This window comes from Rhincodon typus, chromosome 39 (genome assembly GCF_021869965.1).
Source record: "Rhincodon typus isolate 14 chromosome 39, sRhiTyp1.1, whole genome shotgun sequence".
NCBI classification, from domain to species: Eukaryota; Metazoa; Chordata; class Chondrichthyes; order Orectolobiformes; family Rhincodontidae; genus Rhincodon; species Rhincodon typus.
The window spans coordinates 13,568,134-13,585,844 of NC_063370.1; the positions used below are offsets into that span (position 1 = coordinate 13,568,134).

General features: G+C 39.4%; 1 protein-coding gene across 1 annotated transcript in view; it reads left to right on the plus strand.

Annotated features, from left to right (window-relative positions):
- The window catches only part of LOC109927309 (ryanodine receptor 1-like), a 380,829-nt gene that overhangs the window by 114,208 nt on the left and 248,910 nt on the right, over window positions 1–17,711 (plus strand). Inside the window, exons 20-30 of the mRNA XM_048618232.1 lie at window positions 501–717; window positions 3,255–3,359; window positions 4,117–4,220; window positions 4,316–4,399; window positions 7,068–7,227; window positions 8,688–8,835; window positions 9,864–10,069; window positions 10,746–10,920; window positions 11,554–11,762; window positions 14,954–15,315; window positions 16,661–16,787. Of these exons, the coding sequence (XP_048474189.1) occupies window positions 501–717; window positions 3,255–3,359; window positions 4,117–4,220; window positions 4,316–4,399; window positions 7,068–7,227; window positions 8,688–8,835; window positions 9,864–10,069; window positions 10,746–10,920; window positions 11,554–11,762; window positions 14,954–15,315; window positions 16,661–16,787 (1,897 nt within the window). The remainder of the gene's footprint in view (window positions 1–500; window positions 718–3,254; window positions 3,360–4,116; window positions 4,221–4,315; window positions 4,400–7,067; window positions 7,228–8,687; window positions 8,836–9,863; window positions 10,070–10,745; window positions 10,921–11,553; window positions 11,763–14,953; window positions 15,316–16,660; window positions 16,788–17,711) is intronic.

The following is a 17,711-nucleotide window of genomic DNA, read 5'->3' on the forward strand; positions in this document are numbered from 1 at the left end:
AGCTGATGTTTCGGGTCTGGACCCTTCTTCAGAAAAGAAGGTTCCAGACCCGAAATGTCAGCTTTCCTGCTCCTCTGATGCTGCCTGGCCTGATGTGTTCATCCAGCTGTACACTCTATTATCATCCTTGATGATTTCAGCCCTACCACCATTCATAGCCTCAGCAACGGCTGTAGCAATAATGGCAGCACTGCCATCTCTGTTCGAATCGGCCTACTCCTCTCCATTAGTGCTCACTCCTGCCAGTTGTACACCCCTTCTCTTGCAAGATAGAGTAAAGTGTCTTGAGTGCAGTTTGTTTGGGTGATGTTCCTAATATGATTGAATAGATGACAGAATGTTGGAGTTGTGAGATGTGGGTGAGAGGCTTGGAGCAAGACTAAGGTTGCTGGTATTGGTTATACTATTTGATTCTAACCAGGTCAGTAAGTTTTTTTTTTTTTGAAGCTGTTTCATGTAGATTTTATAGGTCCTGTATATGTCTTCTTGCTGGCTTGCAGGGTTCGATTCTTACTGGGTGGTAGACATGGAGATTTCAAGTTCTTGCCTCCTCCTGGTTACTGTCCTTGCTATGAAGCACTGCTGCCAAAGGAAAGAATCCGAATTGAACCCATTAAGGAGTACAAGCATGACTTTAATGGTATTCGAAACCTTCTAGGACCCACACAGTCACTACCACATACTGCATTTGCTCCCTCTCCTGTGGATACAGCCCAGGTAATTGGATTAAATATCCCATGTTTAGTTTCTCAAATGCTATCACTGCCAATTTTGCTCGAACTTTTGAATTTGCATGCACTGATTTAAAATATTTAATTCTTGAGACTGCTTACTTTAGTTTAAAAATAATCACTCTAAGGCAGTAGTCTGTAGATCCCTTGAAATACTATAGTGATAATTTACAAATTGTATTTTATAATTTAAAATTTGAATATTACTGAAAGCAGTAAGAACTGGAGACATGATGTCTGCAATTATACCAATAAAAGATACAAGTTATTCATATGTTTCCCACAATGAAGGAAAGTTTTGGAATTAAAAGATTGTTAATTTGCATTTCTATCTGTCAACAGAGTACGTGTGTCATATTGCCATGGAGATGGGTGAAGCTTAGTAAGATTCTTGGTTTTGTGTCATAGTGAATTCAATTAAGGCAAACCCAGCAGGCAAGGCTAGTTTGAGAAAAACAGCTAAAAGACTGTCAGCTTCAGGTCTCGTGCGGCTTGTAGCACCTTGGAAGTCATGAGATAGAAACCAGACCTATATGTGAAGTAGAGTAACTGTTAGATCTGTTACCGATGATTGATAGATTTGAAACTGAGACTGGTATTTAGTGTGAGACAAAGTTTAAAAAGGTGGAAAAATGGCTGGAAGGTTTGTTTAGCTGGAAGCTTTGAGAAAAACTCTATAGTAATCTACACAATAAAAGGCAGTTCATCTTGTTGCAGTTGGAATTCCTAGTGTAATCAACTTGGTTGTAGTTTGGAAACATAACAGTGGGCTATGGAGAGCCACAGTGTTTTGTGATGTTTGTAGCTGCACCGCTGAAGTCAGAGGAAAGCCAGTTTTGGTGCTGTGAAATTGAGACCCATAAGGTTGGTAAAGAAATTGGAGCACTGTTTAACCAAAAGCTAAGTGGAAGGAATCCCGTGTGATCTTGTAACTTGGCAAATAGCTGGAACACTAAAGAAAGATCGGAGTGAATTCCAGACAGTGGTCACAGGAAAAGCGAATTAGCCTCAGAGATGGAGTAAGATATGGATTCTGTTTGGGTGTGGGAAAAGAGTTAAAAGTAGTATTAAGTTTATAAGCTATGGTGTTTAGTTAATAATGCTTACCTTATTAAATTTTTTTGATGTACAGTAAATTTTGAAAAATCTGAAATCTTGTGGTGCAGTTCTGTCATTTAATTCATTCGTTGTTCTGGTTTTAAATGCCTGGCCCTTCATTTTTTTACAAAAGGAGGAAGCTCCACATTTGAGAGGAAATTAGCTTGGGTTTCCTCAGAATGTCCAAGGTGTGCTTCAATTCTGACAGTTCTGTCATTGTGTAGAACTGTCAGAGAAAGGCGAGCCACTTTCTTTTCACAGCAGTGAGCTGCCAATGTAAAAGTCCAGACAGCTACTCTGACAACTACTGTCAAAAAGTAAGTCTATAAGATAAATGTGGTTTTTAGGGTGCTGGGAGAGTGGGGTAGGTAGGAGGATAAGGCACTAAATAAATAGGATGTCAAGTTGGTAAGGTGCCAGCTAGGGAAAGGGAAGGTTGCCAGGAGGTAGATTGCCAGATATGTAAGAGTAAAGGTGCCAGGTAGTTAGGCTATCCAGGTAGTTAGGCTATCTGTTGGGAAGGGAGTAAGGGTGCCAGGTGATTAGGGTACCTGTTGGGAAGCGGGTAAGGGTGCCAGATGGTTAGGATACCTAGCCTTTGGGGAGAGGGAGGTGTGTGTGTGTGTGTGTGTGTGTGTGAGAGATAACTATGTATTTAGCTAATTTTTCCTGAGTAACTATTCTTTAATTTCACTGGAAACATCCACAGTCGCCAATTTCTAATGAGACTTTCATAGGGTTCCAGGCATAGTGGAATTACCCAGCGGAAAATTCAACTTCCCAGGTAATTCTTTCAAATGTACAATGTGTGAAACTCACAACTATGCTCGCATTACAACTGTCTGACCAGTGGAAAATCTGTCTCCAGACGTCTCATAATGTACTGCGTTATATATCTAAATTTACCTTAGGGGTTTCCAGGGGCTAGAATTTAATTTTCTTCCTTGGGATGTAGATTATAATTGTAATGCTGTTGAATGTCAAGGATAGATGGTTAGATTTTTTTTTCTTCTTTGATATAATCATTGCCTGGCACCTGTGTGGTGTGGACGTCTCTTGCCATTGGGAAACAAAAGCTCTGGAAGCCATGGATAGATTTGTCTGCAGTTTCTGAATTCAGATGTTTCTTTTATTTTGTATTTTTAATATCTGCTTCAGTTCAGAGAAGTTGATTAAGTCATATTCCTGTAGCTTCTCATAATTCACTTGAAGCTAGTGACCCTGAGAAGTTAGCAAAACTACACAATACTTCGTCTCTCCTTGCCCCAGTTGATGATTCAGTATCACTGTGGTGGTTTATATTTTTAATGAAATAATTAAATTCCGTGTTAACTACTTATAAGTTATTTTTGAGGAAATGTGGTTTCCACTGTCATAAAAATAAGGCTTAATTTCAGTAAGTATTCCTTTTCTCCTTTTATCTAGATTGTCCTACCACCTCATCTGGAGAGGATACGAGAGAAATTAGCTGAAAACATCCATGAACTTTGGTCTTTGACAAAGATTGAGTTGGGTTGGACGTATGGAATAGTAAGAATAGTCTTTTTAATTATAATGTCTCAACTGTAAGAACTAATTATATACTAAAAGTGTTAATGTCCGAGTAAGTATTCCTGAAAGTAAACTGCTAGAATCGGTGGTGAAACTGAAAATTGTTGACTGATTTGTGGGCCAATAATTTTTGGGAAAAAGATTAGCTTCGAGTCGAGACTGAGAAGACGTGGCCTAATTTAGAAGTTTCTTATGTAATATTCCTACAACAGAATCTTTGTTATTTGTTGTAATCAATTAAACCATCAGGATAGATATGTGAGATGATGAAAAATCCCTAAATTTTGATCTATCCAGTATGATACAGTAATTGAAAAGCAGTTTTCTACAACTTCTTATCCCACTCATTAAAGATGTTTAACAAACCCCATTTATAGCCCCAGCATCTGGAACTTAGACAGAAAGGAATTGTAGCACCTTGCTGTATCAACTGTTTAATAACAGCCCAAAAAAACAGCAGCATCATAACCCAAATTGTACTAATGAAAACATGTATTCTGAATGGATTCTACAGATGATTATATTAATATTATTGTGAAATCATGTTATCCCCAGTGTGAAGACAGAGTTTTTATCTCAGATGATTAAAATTTTATTAGCACTTAATTGTTCACATGTTTTAAAGTTGGAAGCACATTAGGGTGTGTTTCTTTTATTCCAATACGTACTGCTACAGCAGATTTTTCTCACAATGGAATTAACCATGAGACCACTCATTGTGTTTATTTACCTGTAGATTCGAGATGACAACAAGAAACTGCATCCTTGTTTGGTGGAGTTTAACAAACTACCTGAGGCTGAGAGAAACTACAACTTACAAATGTCAGGTGAAACTCTGAAGTAAGTACCATCAGTTCTAATTGCCCGATGTGATCATGCTCCGGCTTGTTTGATGTATGTTTAAAAACTGATTTTCTTTAAACATCTCCCCTCAGAACACTATTAGCCCTGGGTTGCCATGTTGGAATGGCTGATGAAAAGGCAGAAGAGAACCTGAAGAAAATTAAACTGGCCAAATCGTAGGTTTTGTATTTTTTTCATAGACTGTTAAGTATTTATAACTTTTATTTGCATGGTTTGAATCCAACATGGTGAGCCAGAGAGTGAACTGATGTGTCCACATGAAGTAAGAATTATTTCCCTCAGCAGTCCATGGTGTTTAAGGAATATTTGTACACACTTCCTGTTTGTTTAAGTTATTCTTCCATGGGATGTGGGCTGAGTGGTTTCCTTGGCAGTTTGAGGGCAGTTAGGAGTCAACCACATTGTTAAGGGCCTGGAATCACAGTCGGCCAGATCAGATAAGGATAGCTGTTTTTTTTTCTAAAAGCTATTACAGAAAGAGATGAGTTATTACAACACTGGTAGTGGTCATGTTACTGAAACTAGCTTTATATCCCAGATTGATCAAATCTAGCCCCTCCCTGGACAAACGTCTCCCCTTGATCTTTCCTTACCTCTTCTCCACTCCCTCATTTGGTTTTTTGTTGTTGGCCAATCCGTCCAACAACCACCCTTATGGTAAGCAGGCTTAGCAGGAATTGAGAGTCTAAAATGAGTCATTTAACAATGTAACTTTCACAAAAAGAAAATTGGCTTCTCTTAAACATGTGCAACCAATAAGTCTAGAAGCTAACAACAAATTGATTAGGTCTGACAGCTTTTTTACTTTGTCCTCCAATTGATCTGACTGGTTCATATAAATGCTTCCAGTCTCAGTGGGAGTTTCATCTGAAATACTGACATTAACTTGTGCTTTAAAGCACAAGTGTGAATGTGAAAAGCTAATAATTGGCTAGAATGCTTTGGGTTTTTTTGAAAATCACAATTTATCAATAAATTGGTTTTGCAAAGTTGTACTAATTTATGTGCTATTATAATTGTATTGATCATATTGGATCATATTGATCTTCTTAGTCTAGCAATTGCAAGAGTAATGTTGTGTGCACAGGAAGCCACTGTGTATTGCCTTGATCAACCTCACAAAGGCATTTGACCATGTGAGTAAAGGTGCTGTAGTTAAGCGACCGGAGAACATTGGTTGCCTGCCACAGCCACTCAATTTGATGGCTTTCCATTACAACTTGCTGGGTAAGGTCCACAGTGATGGAGCAACACCTGAGCCCTTTAAGAGCTGCAGTTTGGTCAAATAGTTTGTGTTCTACCGCCAATACATTTTGGCATGTTCCTCTCTTTGCTGCTGTAGTATACCTTCAGTTCGTGTACAGACGATGTCTGCATCAGAATTCACAGTAACCTGTTCAACCTTCTGTTTGAGATCTAAAGGCATGCCGTAACCTCATCAAGATCTATGCTGATGATACCACAAAAAGCATTTCATACCAAGGAATGCCTTTGCAAACAGACTCTAATGTATCTGTAAAAGTTTGGTTTGCCCATCAGCATCAGGAAGACAAAACTCAAGGCCATCAACATTTTCACTGTGATGCTGGCATTTGTTGATAGCTATGACGTACCTAGGCTCCACAATCCCCAGAAATCTGTTATTCGTTGCTGAAGTCAATGCACACTTTGGAAAAGCTGCAGCTGTTTTGTCTAGGCTGAATAAGAGTTTGCAAAATTGTGTAGCTACCTGCCTGAGAATGTGAAACTGAGTCTTCTAAATCTGTGTCCTCAGTGCACATCTCTACAGCGATGAGACCTGGACAATATTTGTTAGGTAGGCAAACAACTTAAACAGTTTCCACCTTTAGCTCTCTCTGTTATGTCCTCAGCACTTTTTGAGAGGGCCGAGTCAGTAACACATAGGTCCTGGAAAATTTTGATTTCCTCAGCATACACTCGTTGCTAAAATAACAATGCCTGTACTGGTTTGGCTGCATTCATCTGCTCTATGCAACTGTGTTCCCGAAGAGCTTCTTTATAGTGGATCAGCCACAGGGTTGTGACTATCTGAGCATCTAATCATTTGTTATGAAGACTCCTGCAAATGAGACATGAAGATAGTGGACATTAACATTGACAGTGAAACTGGGAGTCAGTTGTTGGTGGTAATACGCTTTGGATGCTGACTATTTGGAAAGAAAGAAGGGAGCAAAATGGAAAGCTCAGTTGGCTGATAAGAATCCCAGCAAAATCAGAGGCCAGCAAATTGTGCATCTTCTCACCCACTGTCTTCCTCTGCAGCAGCAAAGACTGCCATGCTAGAGTCAGGCTCCTGAGTCACATCAGATGATGCTTAACAAAATTTACCACCATGGCACAAGGCATAGTCTTAAAAGATGGGAGGCTGCCACTTTTGTTTATTTTGAACCCATCACTGCGATAACTTCAAGGCTCTTAGATTACATAGGCATGTTTAGTTGACATAAAATGATGTATTTTAGTTAGAATTTGATCATCAAACTATTTTCGGGAAAGAAATATGTGCTGACTTCCCACCTTTAAGTGAATCTGCATGAGTGATTCTAGCTAAGGGTTGAACTGTCAATCTGCCAAGTTCAATGTATAGACATACAGTACACTTCATTCATTCATTCATATTTTTGCTATTTTTATACCAGTGTAAATATATTGCAAATATAAGGGTTAGTACCTATAAAAGTAATAATGTACATAGGAATTGTAGTACAAGTGACTAAAATGAATTTCATCAATGGGGCTGTATTCTCTCTGCATCAATTCATTTTTTTTTTTTAAGTAAAAGCTCTTCCATTTTTCCAAAAGGTATCTGATGTCAAATGGATACAAGCCTGCTCCGCTTGACCTTTCCCATATCAAACTAACTCCTGCTCAAAATACTCTGGTGGACAAATTGGCTGAAAATGGTCATAACGTCTGGGCAAGGGACCGCATCCGTCAAGGATGGACATACAGTATTTTGCAGGTAAAAGGCTAGACATGTATTTGACATCTTAAGAGTGCATGGATAATTGAATGATTGTGTTTCAACAGTATGATAATGGCCGGAAAAAAGTTGTTCCTGAGCCTGCTTGTGCATGTGTTCAGGCTTTTGTATCTTCTGCCCGATTTGGAAGAAGTTGTAGGAGGTCATTACCAGGGTGCGATGGGTCTTTGATGTTGGCAGCCTTTCTGCGGCAGCAAGCTGTGTAAATGGAGCCCAGGGATGGAAGGTTGGCTTCCTTGATGGTCTGGGCCGTGCACACCACCTTCTGTAGTTTCCTATGGTCCTGGACAGAGCAGTTGCCATACCAGGCTATTATGCACCCGGACAGTATGCTTTCAATGGTGAATCTGTAGAAGTTGGTGAGGGACCTTATGGACATGCCAAATTTCCTGAGCCACCTGAGGAAGAAGAGGCATTGTTGTGCCTTCTTGGCTGTCGCATTTACGTGGCAAGTCCAGGACAGGTCATCGGTTATCGTCACTCTGAGGAACTTGATGCTCTTCGCGCTCTCAACTTCAGTTCCGTCGATGTAGATGGGGACGTGTTCTTCTCCTTTTCTTTCTGAAGTTGATGATCAGTTCTTTAGTTTTGCCGATATTGAAAGACAGTTTGTTTTAATGCACCACGTCACCAAGCCCTCTATCTCCTTTCTGTATTTTGACTTGGTGTTGTTAGATATCCATCCCACTACGGTGGTGTCGGTCAGGTGAACTTGTAGATGGTATTGTTCGGAATTTGGCAATACAGTCGTAGTTGTACAAGGAGTACAAGGCTGAGAACGCATCCTTGGGGGCTCCAGTGTTGAGTGTTATTGTGAAGGAGGTGCAGTTACCCATTCTCACTGATTGAGGCCTATGGGTCAGAAAGCCAAGGATCCAACTGCAGAGAGTGGAGCCGAAACCAAGGCCGTGCAGTTTTGAGATCAGTCTGGAGGGGATAATGGTGTTGAAGGCAGACCTGTAGCTGTAATGCTACTATAAAGATTTTGAATAATCTTCGCTAAAGAGAAGAATCATCAGTCTGCTCAATCTTAATGATTGTCCGGCGTCCATTGGGGAGAATTTTTGAGCCAAAAATAGTTGGTGAATCCATGTTGTAGTATAATTCTAAAAATTTCAAACACAGCCTTATTCTGTCTTGATCCGATTGAGTTCTGGCTTTAACAGATTCAGAACCAGACCCTTCTCAGAAGGCAAGCCATTTCAAAGGCAAATGCACCACTATGGGCCAGATTTTCGTGGACCCTGAGAAGCCTGACTTAATTACTGAGAGAGCATCAACCTTTTACTGGTTTCTAATTTGGTGTTAAGACGTGAAATAATACTATTCTGAGAGAGCTGTAGTGTTCAGCAACACCACTTGCATTATAAATGAAAATGTTCAGATCTAATAAGCTTCCCATTTTCAGCAAAATATTTTTACTACTTTTGTGCTTACAGGATATTGGCAACAAAAGAAATCCTCGCCTTGTACCATACAACCTTCTGGACGAACGTACTAAGAAAACAAACAGAGACAGTTTGAATGAGGCTGTCCGAACCCTAATTGGTTATGGCTACAATATTGAACCCCCAGATCAAGAAGCCAGTATGTAAACTTAAAATCTGAATCATTCGGTTTGATAATCATCTACCATGAGTAATGAATTGGTCATGGCTGTAGTGACTACTGGAAAATTCTGTAATACATTGTCCAACTGTAAATTAGCATTACTTGAAAAACTGTACAATTTTTGCTTATTATACTTGTACCTACAAAAGGATGTACTTGACTCATTCAAATAATTTTTAGGTGCAAACTTTGTACAAAATTAACTGTAGAAATCAGTAACAAACTTTTTTTTTTCCTTTTTTTAACATTTTTGGTCAAAGGCTGGAAAACCTTTTTTGTTCAAAGGCAAATTAGTACAAAGCAATGGTGGGATAATATGAAAATTCATTTCATTTTGTGCTGCCAAAACTGTCAATTGGTTACAGAAAAGAAGGCAAATAAAGAAGTGTTGAAAATCTCTTTCTGGTGAAATTGAGGAAAAATTGTGAATGTGTTTGAATACTGTGTGGAATTGCTGTGGAATTAAAATACACTAGCTGTTCATTATCAGGGCCATTGTTTTACAGTTTCTGTTAATCAGATTCTGATTTTTGCTTAATTTTCAGATATTTGTTGGTGTATTGAGATCACATTGTGAATTCTGTTTCTGAGAGCTCCAGATCAACAGTCTTAATAGCTCTTCGCAAATTACACAATTGTCCACTTTATATCTGTTACCCTTCTATAATAAAAGTAAATTTCTTAAATGTTATAGCTTACCTTTTAACCGAATCCACATATAGCCGTTATGTTAAATGCTTCTGCTCAGGTACAGAAGTTTCAAACCCCTCTTTCACCCCCTCATTCAACTTCCAGCGGCTCGGAGGAAAGTAGAGAAAAGCAGTTTGCATACATAGCGAATATTGGATTAATCACAGGAGCCTTATCACTATTACTGACTATATATATATAGGGAACTAAAAAATTAGCACTTATTACCTTTATTTTAAATCATGTTAAAGCGCTGCTGCATTTAAAAATAAAGGTTATCTTTTAATCCTCCTGTTTGTGTTTTGTTCTGCTAGCTGCCCATGTCCCAGGTATAAGTCGGAATGGAAAGGTTCGGCTCTTCCGTGCTGAGAAGTCATATGCAGTGAAGAGTGGCAAATGGTACTTTGAGTTTGAAGCTGTGACTGTAGGAGAAATGAGAGTAGGATGGGCACGACCTGAGTGCAGGCCTGATCTACCATTAGGAGCTGATGATCTTGCTTTTGTTTTTAATGGATTTAAGGTTTGTTATATTTTCTTCTTCCAATTCTCCACTCGCTGTCTTTGGTATGGTTACATGACAGTGGAAGCCCTCTCTCGCCATGCTGTTTCTGTGAGATGATAAATATAAAATTAAAATTTTAGAACATTTTAGCCAAACTTGATGACTACGTCTCATTGGTATACTTTCTCCAGAAATGATCATTGGACAGTGAGCGAATGCACGCACTGGTGGATTTCATACTTCACTAAGACGTCTAGCTTGGCCTTAACCTAAACTTTATCTTTTAATTAGCTGTGTACAAAACAAAGTAATACATAGTAGCAGAGGCTGCTGCTGATTATTTTAAGTATTTTTAAATAAATATTTGTTAGACATATGGCACAATTATTCTAAACATTGGTTTCATAAGTTCCTTTGTATATGTGCATTATCATTGGTATCTAGTTGCCTTAGCTGATGGTCATTACTTTCAATACTCTCAAGGACAGCATTGTACTGAGGCAAAGGAAAATATTCAGCAAATCTTTGCTTGCCGTGAACCATTAAGTTTAGTTTTATAATTTTCAGTTCATAATGAATCTGTTAGTAGCTTGTGAAAACTGCATCCAAATGAGCTTCAAGCTGGCCTGAAGCTCACATTATCATCTATGGTGTTAACTTTCCTTTTGCTCTTTGTGAATGTTTTATGCTGCAGGGTCAGCGCTGGCATGTAGGGAGTGAACCGTTTGGCCGTACGTGGCAGTCGGGTGATGTGGTTGGTTGTATGATTGACCTACATGAAATGAACATCATGTTCACACTTAATGGAGAGATGCTCATCAGAGACTCTGGCTCTGAGTTGGCTTTCAAAGACATTGAAATAGGCGATGGTGAGTTCTTGCCTGGGAACTGGAAAGATGCAGAGAAGGATTTACTCTAAAGATGGCTAATGGCTTGGATCTGGGTTCCTCCAACTGTGTGTAGCTGCTTTGAGGTGGATGATGTAGCAAGCTATAATAGCACCTATAAAAATGTAACAACATTCAGTAACAGTTGGTAATTTGTGGATCTGCATTGTTAGGCAAGCATGCATTTTGTAGGATGGTTAACAATATTTGGGGGGGGGGTGGGCGCTGCTCTTGAGATTTTTGTTTTGAAGGCTACCTTTTGAGTTTCAAGGCTTTTTTATGGTTTTCCTTTCACATTCTCGTTAACTTAGAAGCAGACGAACTGGAGAGGCCCTTCAATCCTGCTCCACTATTCTGTAAGATTACAGCTGATCTGTTTATGGCCCCAGCTCCACTTAACTGACTGCAGTTGATGTGGCCCTTAAGTGGTCATTAATTGACTATTTAAGGGCCTTAATAGGTGGCATGTCAGGGAGTTTGACTATGGTCTCCCATCCAGAAATGAATTTCTGAGGCAACAGTGAAGTGGCAGGTATCTCCCTGGTGCCAACCTGCCTGATTATTTTGTCTTTGGTTTCATTTCCATGTTGTGTTTGACATGATGTGCCTTTTCAGGGTTCGTTCCTGTGTGCAGCCTGGGCCTTTCTCAAGTCGGACGTATTAACCTGGGCCAAGACGTTAGTAGCCTGAGGTATTTCACCATATGTGGTTTGCAAGAAGGCTTTGAACCCTTCGCTGTAAATATGAAACGGCCCATCACAATGTGGTTCAGCAAAAGTTTGCCTCAGTTTGTTCCAGTTCCCACTGACCACAGTCATGTTGAGGTAAGGTTCAAAGTAAAAGAAATTGTGAAGTGTGAGTGGTATAAACTACTAGTGATTCAACGATAGACAGTAATCAAAATTTTATTGGGCCTCCAATACTGAGTGCAGTTTAGAGTTTCACACTACAGAAAGATATTGAATAATTGGAATAATTGAGGAGACAGTGGTGTAATGGTGATATTCTATCCAGGGGCCGAGGCTAATGCTCTGCAGACACCGGTTCAAATCCCATCATGGCAGCTAATGAAATTTTGAATTCAGTTAATTTTTTCAAAAAAGTTCTGGAATTGAAAGCTATTTCCATTGATGGTATACATAAAACTAACATCAGTTGTCATGAAATAATTCCATCAGGTTCACTAATGGTCTTCACTTCAGGGAAGGCAATCTGCCGTAAATGTGACTCCAGACCAACAGTAATGTGATTGACCTTTTTAACTGCTCTCAAAGGACAATTCAGGATAGGCACCAAATGCTGGCGTTGTCAGCGGTCCACATCTCATGCATAAATAGTGAGAAAAATAAAAATGCTGAAACATATGGCATGTTGGGTGGTATTTGTAGAAAGATTGAAGAGAGGATTATTAAAATGGGGCGAGCGTATGGTAGCAAGTAGGAGAGTTATATCGGTGAAAAGTCCAAACATTTTTGGAAGCCAGTTCCAGCCTGCTAACTTCTGGGTTTTGTGAAGCTGGGACAAAGTGCGAGTAGCCATTCTGCTCGCAGTAAGCAAGTTGGGATCTTGGGTATGTTCGTTAGGGTGACAGCTTTGATTTAAGCTGTGTGGTCAGTTATAATATCAGCACGCAAAGTGGGCCCAAGCCTCAGGCCAAAACTGTAACTGAATCAAAGGCTTTTTTTCTTTATTCATTCACGGGATGAGAGCATCACTGGCTAGGCAGCATTTATTGCTCATCTCTAATTGCTCAGAGGGCAGTTAAGAATCGACCACATCGCCGTGGGCCAGACCAGGTAAGAATGGCAGTTTGCTTCCCTAAAGGACATTAGTGAACCAGATGAGTTTTTCCTGACAATCGACAATGTCATCATTAGATTCTTAATTCCAGCTATTTATTGAATTCAAATTCCACCGTCTGCCATGGCAGGATTCGAACCCGGATCCCCAGAACATTATCTGGGTCTCTGGATTAACAGTCCAATGATAATACCACTAGCCATTGCCCGCCCCACCCAATTTGAAAGACCACGCCTGTAGGCTAGGAGTAGGAATCCTACCCCCACCCCCCCAACCACCACCATGCCAACACACCTTCACCTCATGGTTATAAAGGTCCATGGATGTTCAGGAAACAAACCAATTGGAGTGAATTGCACTGGAGACCCACAGCCCTGGGTCTGGAATAGAGCCTACCTGGTCCTACAGTCAGCTCTGAAGTACTTCCCACCCCCATCTGTAAATCAAGCCAGCTTCCAAGAGAGGTGTATTCAGGGGCAGGAGGTGCTTGCTGTGGAGTTGAGAGGAAATCCAGATGTCTGCCTTATGTGTCAATTCCCATCTTCCAGGATGTGTAACCTGTCCCAGGAGGTATCCAGGCTAGCGCTTCTAATCAATGAGCGATCTGAATGTAATGCTAATTTTCATCTCTGCCATTTTATTCTCTGGATTGGGGATGAGGACATTTTTAGGGCAATTTAAGTCCAGCATACGATCTAGTTATGTTTCTACCAGTTCTTTTACAATTACCACACGAAAGCTGCCTGGAATGAGAGAGGATTTGAAATAATGAAGCTATTTTCATTAAAATAGAGGCTGATTAGAGGAAATCGTTTTTTACACAGGGGTTGAAATGCTCTATTGGAGTTAGTTATTGAGGCATAAGGCATGTTAGAATTGAGAATAGGTTAGATATACAGTTGAAAGTAAGGGAAATAAAAGAAATGGGGAAAACAGCAGGCACAGGAGATTAAGGACAAAGACTTAATGGAATATAAATACAATAACTAATTTATTGGATCAAAAAGCTTAACTCTGTTTTGTAATTTCCACAGTGTAGTGTTTTTAATCTTTCTCTGACACATTGCAGTGCTGTTGTTCCCCGATTTTATATTGGCTTATGATTCTATGTACTTTTTATGGAGTAAATATGAATATATGTAGGTACAATCCTAAAAGTTCCGATTAGTCAATCTCATTGGAGCTGGGTATTATCCATTAATTAAATGTGAAGTTTGTTTTAAAAACAAGCCTTCTATTTTGAAATGTGCCCTGAGCGCCGATTAAAATTAATCGTATCAGGTGACCAGTTTCGTTGTATGGGAGTACAAAACTTGCGTATTGCTGAACAAAAATACATTTTCAGATGTTTTCATTTGGCATTCATCAAGACAAATTTGCAAGAAATACCAGCGTAAAGAAGAAACAACATTTATATTGTATGAGAAGAGAGTGCTGATTGGATGGCAAGTGCATTCTGACATGGTAAAAGCATTGGCATGGAGAATGGACCAGGTCTGCTCACTGCAATGAGTAATTCACTTCCTGACTCTCCAAAGCACCACCTGCACAGCACAAGTCAAGATTGCAATGGACTACTCCCCACTCGCCTGAATGAGTACAGCTTTCACAACACTGAAAAAACTTGAAATCATCTAGGACAAAGCAACGTACTGGATTGGCACCACATCCACAAAAGTCGATCCCTCCACAACCAAAACTCATCAGTTGTGGGCATGTACATCTGCAGGATGCTCTACAGAAATTCACCAAAGCATCTTAGACAGAAACTTCCAAACCCACAACCACTACCATTTAGAAGGACGAGGGAGCAGACACATGGCAACACCATCAGAACAGAAAGTTCTTCTCCAAACTAGCCACTCACTATCCTGACTTAGAAATATATCGTTGCTTCTTCATTGTTGCCAAATCAAAGTCCTGAAATTCCCTCCATAATGGTATTGTGGGTATATTTCTTCACATGGACTGCAGCAGTTAAAGAAGACAGCTCGCAATCACTTTCTCAGTGGAAGCTAGGGATAAGTAATAAATGCTGGCCCAGCCAATGACACCCACATCCCATGAATAATAAAAAAAAAATTGTTCTGAGTGCAAAATGCAAAGCTTTGACAAAATAATGTCTTTTCTCAGCAGTACATGTATTGTGATATTGGTTCCCTTGATTGTGGTTGTGGAGTATTCAGTCTTACAAAGTGAATCTTTATTTTTGCAGGTTACTAGAATTGATGGAACAGTTGACAGCCCTCCTTGCTTGAAAGTTTCTCATAAAACACTTGGGTCTCAGAACAGCAATACTGACATGCTGTTCTTGCGCCTCAGCCTGCCCGTTGAGTTCCATGATACATTCAAGTGCACCCCTGGCACTACACCATTGACCAGAATGACAATTCCAGAAGAAGAAGTTGAAGATATTGACGTGGATTCAGAGTTTGAAGTTCTGAGAAAATCAGCTAGTCGGACACCAACTGAAACACCGACCAATGAAAAGGATGCCCCTAAGGAAGCACCCAAGGAGTTGGCCAAGACTGAAAATGACAAGGATTCCTCCTCTGAGAAAAGTAAACCAAAATCAAGGTTTGTATGTCTGAACTCTGTGGTGTGGGGGGGTGGGTTAAAATGTTTACTGAGAAAATCCCAAGCATTAGAACCAGTACCAGTTGCCAGCAGATTTTGTTTACTTTTATTATGTTGGTTGCAGGGGCTAGCATATTAGGTTATATTTTAGATGTGATTCCAGAAGAAAAGCCCACAAATTTCAAAATCTTCGCCACGATGTGCCATATTGCTTCCCAATTTAATGCCATCAGCAAATTTTACATTTTGTTGCTCCATATTCTATACCCATAATAAAGGGTCGGTTAGCTCAGTTGGCTGGATAACTGGTCTGTGATGCTGAGTAATGCCGACAGCATGGGTTCAATTCCTGCACCAGCTAAGGTTATAAGAAGGACACTCCTTCACAACCTCTCACCTAGCCTGAGAGCAGCCCTGTGGTCCAGTAGGACTATGGAACTTTGCATTTACCATACCTGTGGAATGCTATTATCTTTCCAGCCTGAGAATCTTCTCTTTGTCCCTACCTTCTTTCTATATTTCAGCCTTATTTCTATCTGCACTATCCCCTTAATTTTCTGTGCATTTAGCTTTGCCAGAAGTCTCTTCTGAAATATATTTTATTAATCCCTTTGAAAATTCATAAAACATCGTATGCACCGCGTGTACCGTATATGTATATGTACCATTTTTAACCGGAAACACATGATACCAAATATATCTTAAAAACTAAGAAAGACTGGGAAATGCCCTGCTACTTTATTGAGATAGAAGGTATGTTGACAAGGTTTTACCTTTTTAAAGGTATTTTCCTTGAGCTGGAGGGCATATGTATAAGGTTTCCTTTCCTTACCTTTTGGATGGTCTACACCTCTCCACCAGAGCACCAGCGTTGCTATTGCTTGATGATACCATGGAGGGACCTGCCAAAAAATGTAAGGCCATAAGAATTAGGAGCAAGAGGAAGCCATTTGGCCCTTCAAGCCTACTCGAGCATTGTATAAGATCAGGACTGATCTGGTTATGGGTCACCTCCACTTTTTCCTGCCTACCCCTGCTGGCTGCTGATAATACTAGACTCCCCTGTCCATCAAAAATCAGGGATATCTGATCTCTGAGATTTCCATACTAAAGAGAGGACCTAATTGTTAAAACAAAAAGGTCAAACGAAGTTTTTGTTGTATTTTTGAATGCAAAAGCACTCCCCAATGCTTTTATCATTTTAAAGGATATGTGGCTGTGAATATTCTGGATTGATGAAGAGGCTTTTTTTTAGAGAGAGTTTATCTTTAACTATCAGTGATTGGTGTTTAAAGTTTGAATACCTGCTTCTTAGTCTGATTCATTTATGTTTGCCATATTTTAGGTTCCTATTCAAAAAGAAACCTGCCTTTATTGCTCCGCCTCCAGTTATACCGACTGTCCCTCGCCTGATGGAGGATGTTGTGCCTGATGACAGGGATGACCCTGAGATTATTTTGAACACAACAACGGTAAATGATCAAGTGCAAACAGTAAAACAGCTACAAAATGGCAGAAACAACTAAACCCATTTAATTCAAAGCTATTGACTGAGGGATAGAAGTTCCTAAAGTTACAAATCATTTGTAAGCAAGGCAGCAAATATTGTGATCGATGTACAAAGTTGTTTAAAATGCCCAAATACTTATTTATGACATCAAATGATTATGACATCTTTACAGAGCAATCCAAAACTAATTCCTCTGCTGCACTGTCTCTGTATCTTCTTTTACACAAATGCTTGCCCACTTTTTCCTTTATAAACTGCAGTGCTCTCTCCCTCAAAATTCCCTGTGCCAACTAAAGAACATGAAGATATTATTTGCAATCTCTCAGAACACTGTCAGCAAAATTAACTATTCATTCAAAATTGTTGCTATTTATTTCTCCCCATGAGTGTGGACATAATTTAAATAAATGTAATTCAAGATTTCAAGTACTAAAGAAAATTTTAACCAATCTGAAGTTTTTAACATTTTCAGATTGGTGAATTCAAGCTGTGATTTTTAAGGCCCCTTCTACAATGTAGTGCCTAAATTGCACTAAGAACTTTAACTGGAGCTAGCTGTATTGCTTTGAATAAATTTATCAATACCACTTTGTTCCTGTGCTTTGTATTTGTATTTTGAATCCCAAAATGACAATGACATATCACTGTTTGTTTGTCCTTCTGAAAGTATAACTTTGTCATATTAAATGCAAAAAAAGTTCTCCACCTATTCCATTAATTGATTTATGATTATTTATGTCCAACTTGATATTTTTCAAATTCCGTCTTTTTGAGCTGCCAGTATGTTTGAATAGTGTGCTCCCATGTCAAAGTGAAAGTCATAAATTTTGAGAGAAAATGTGGACCTGGAAATTCCAGCTGTTTTAGTTAGGGATGTAGACTGTTT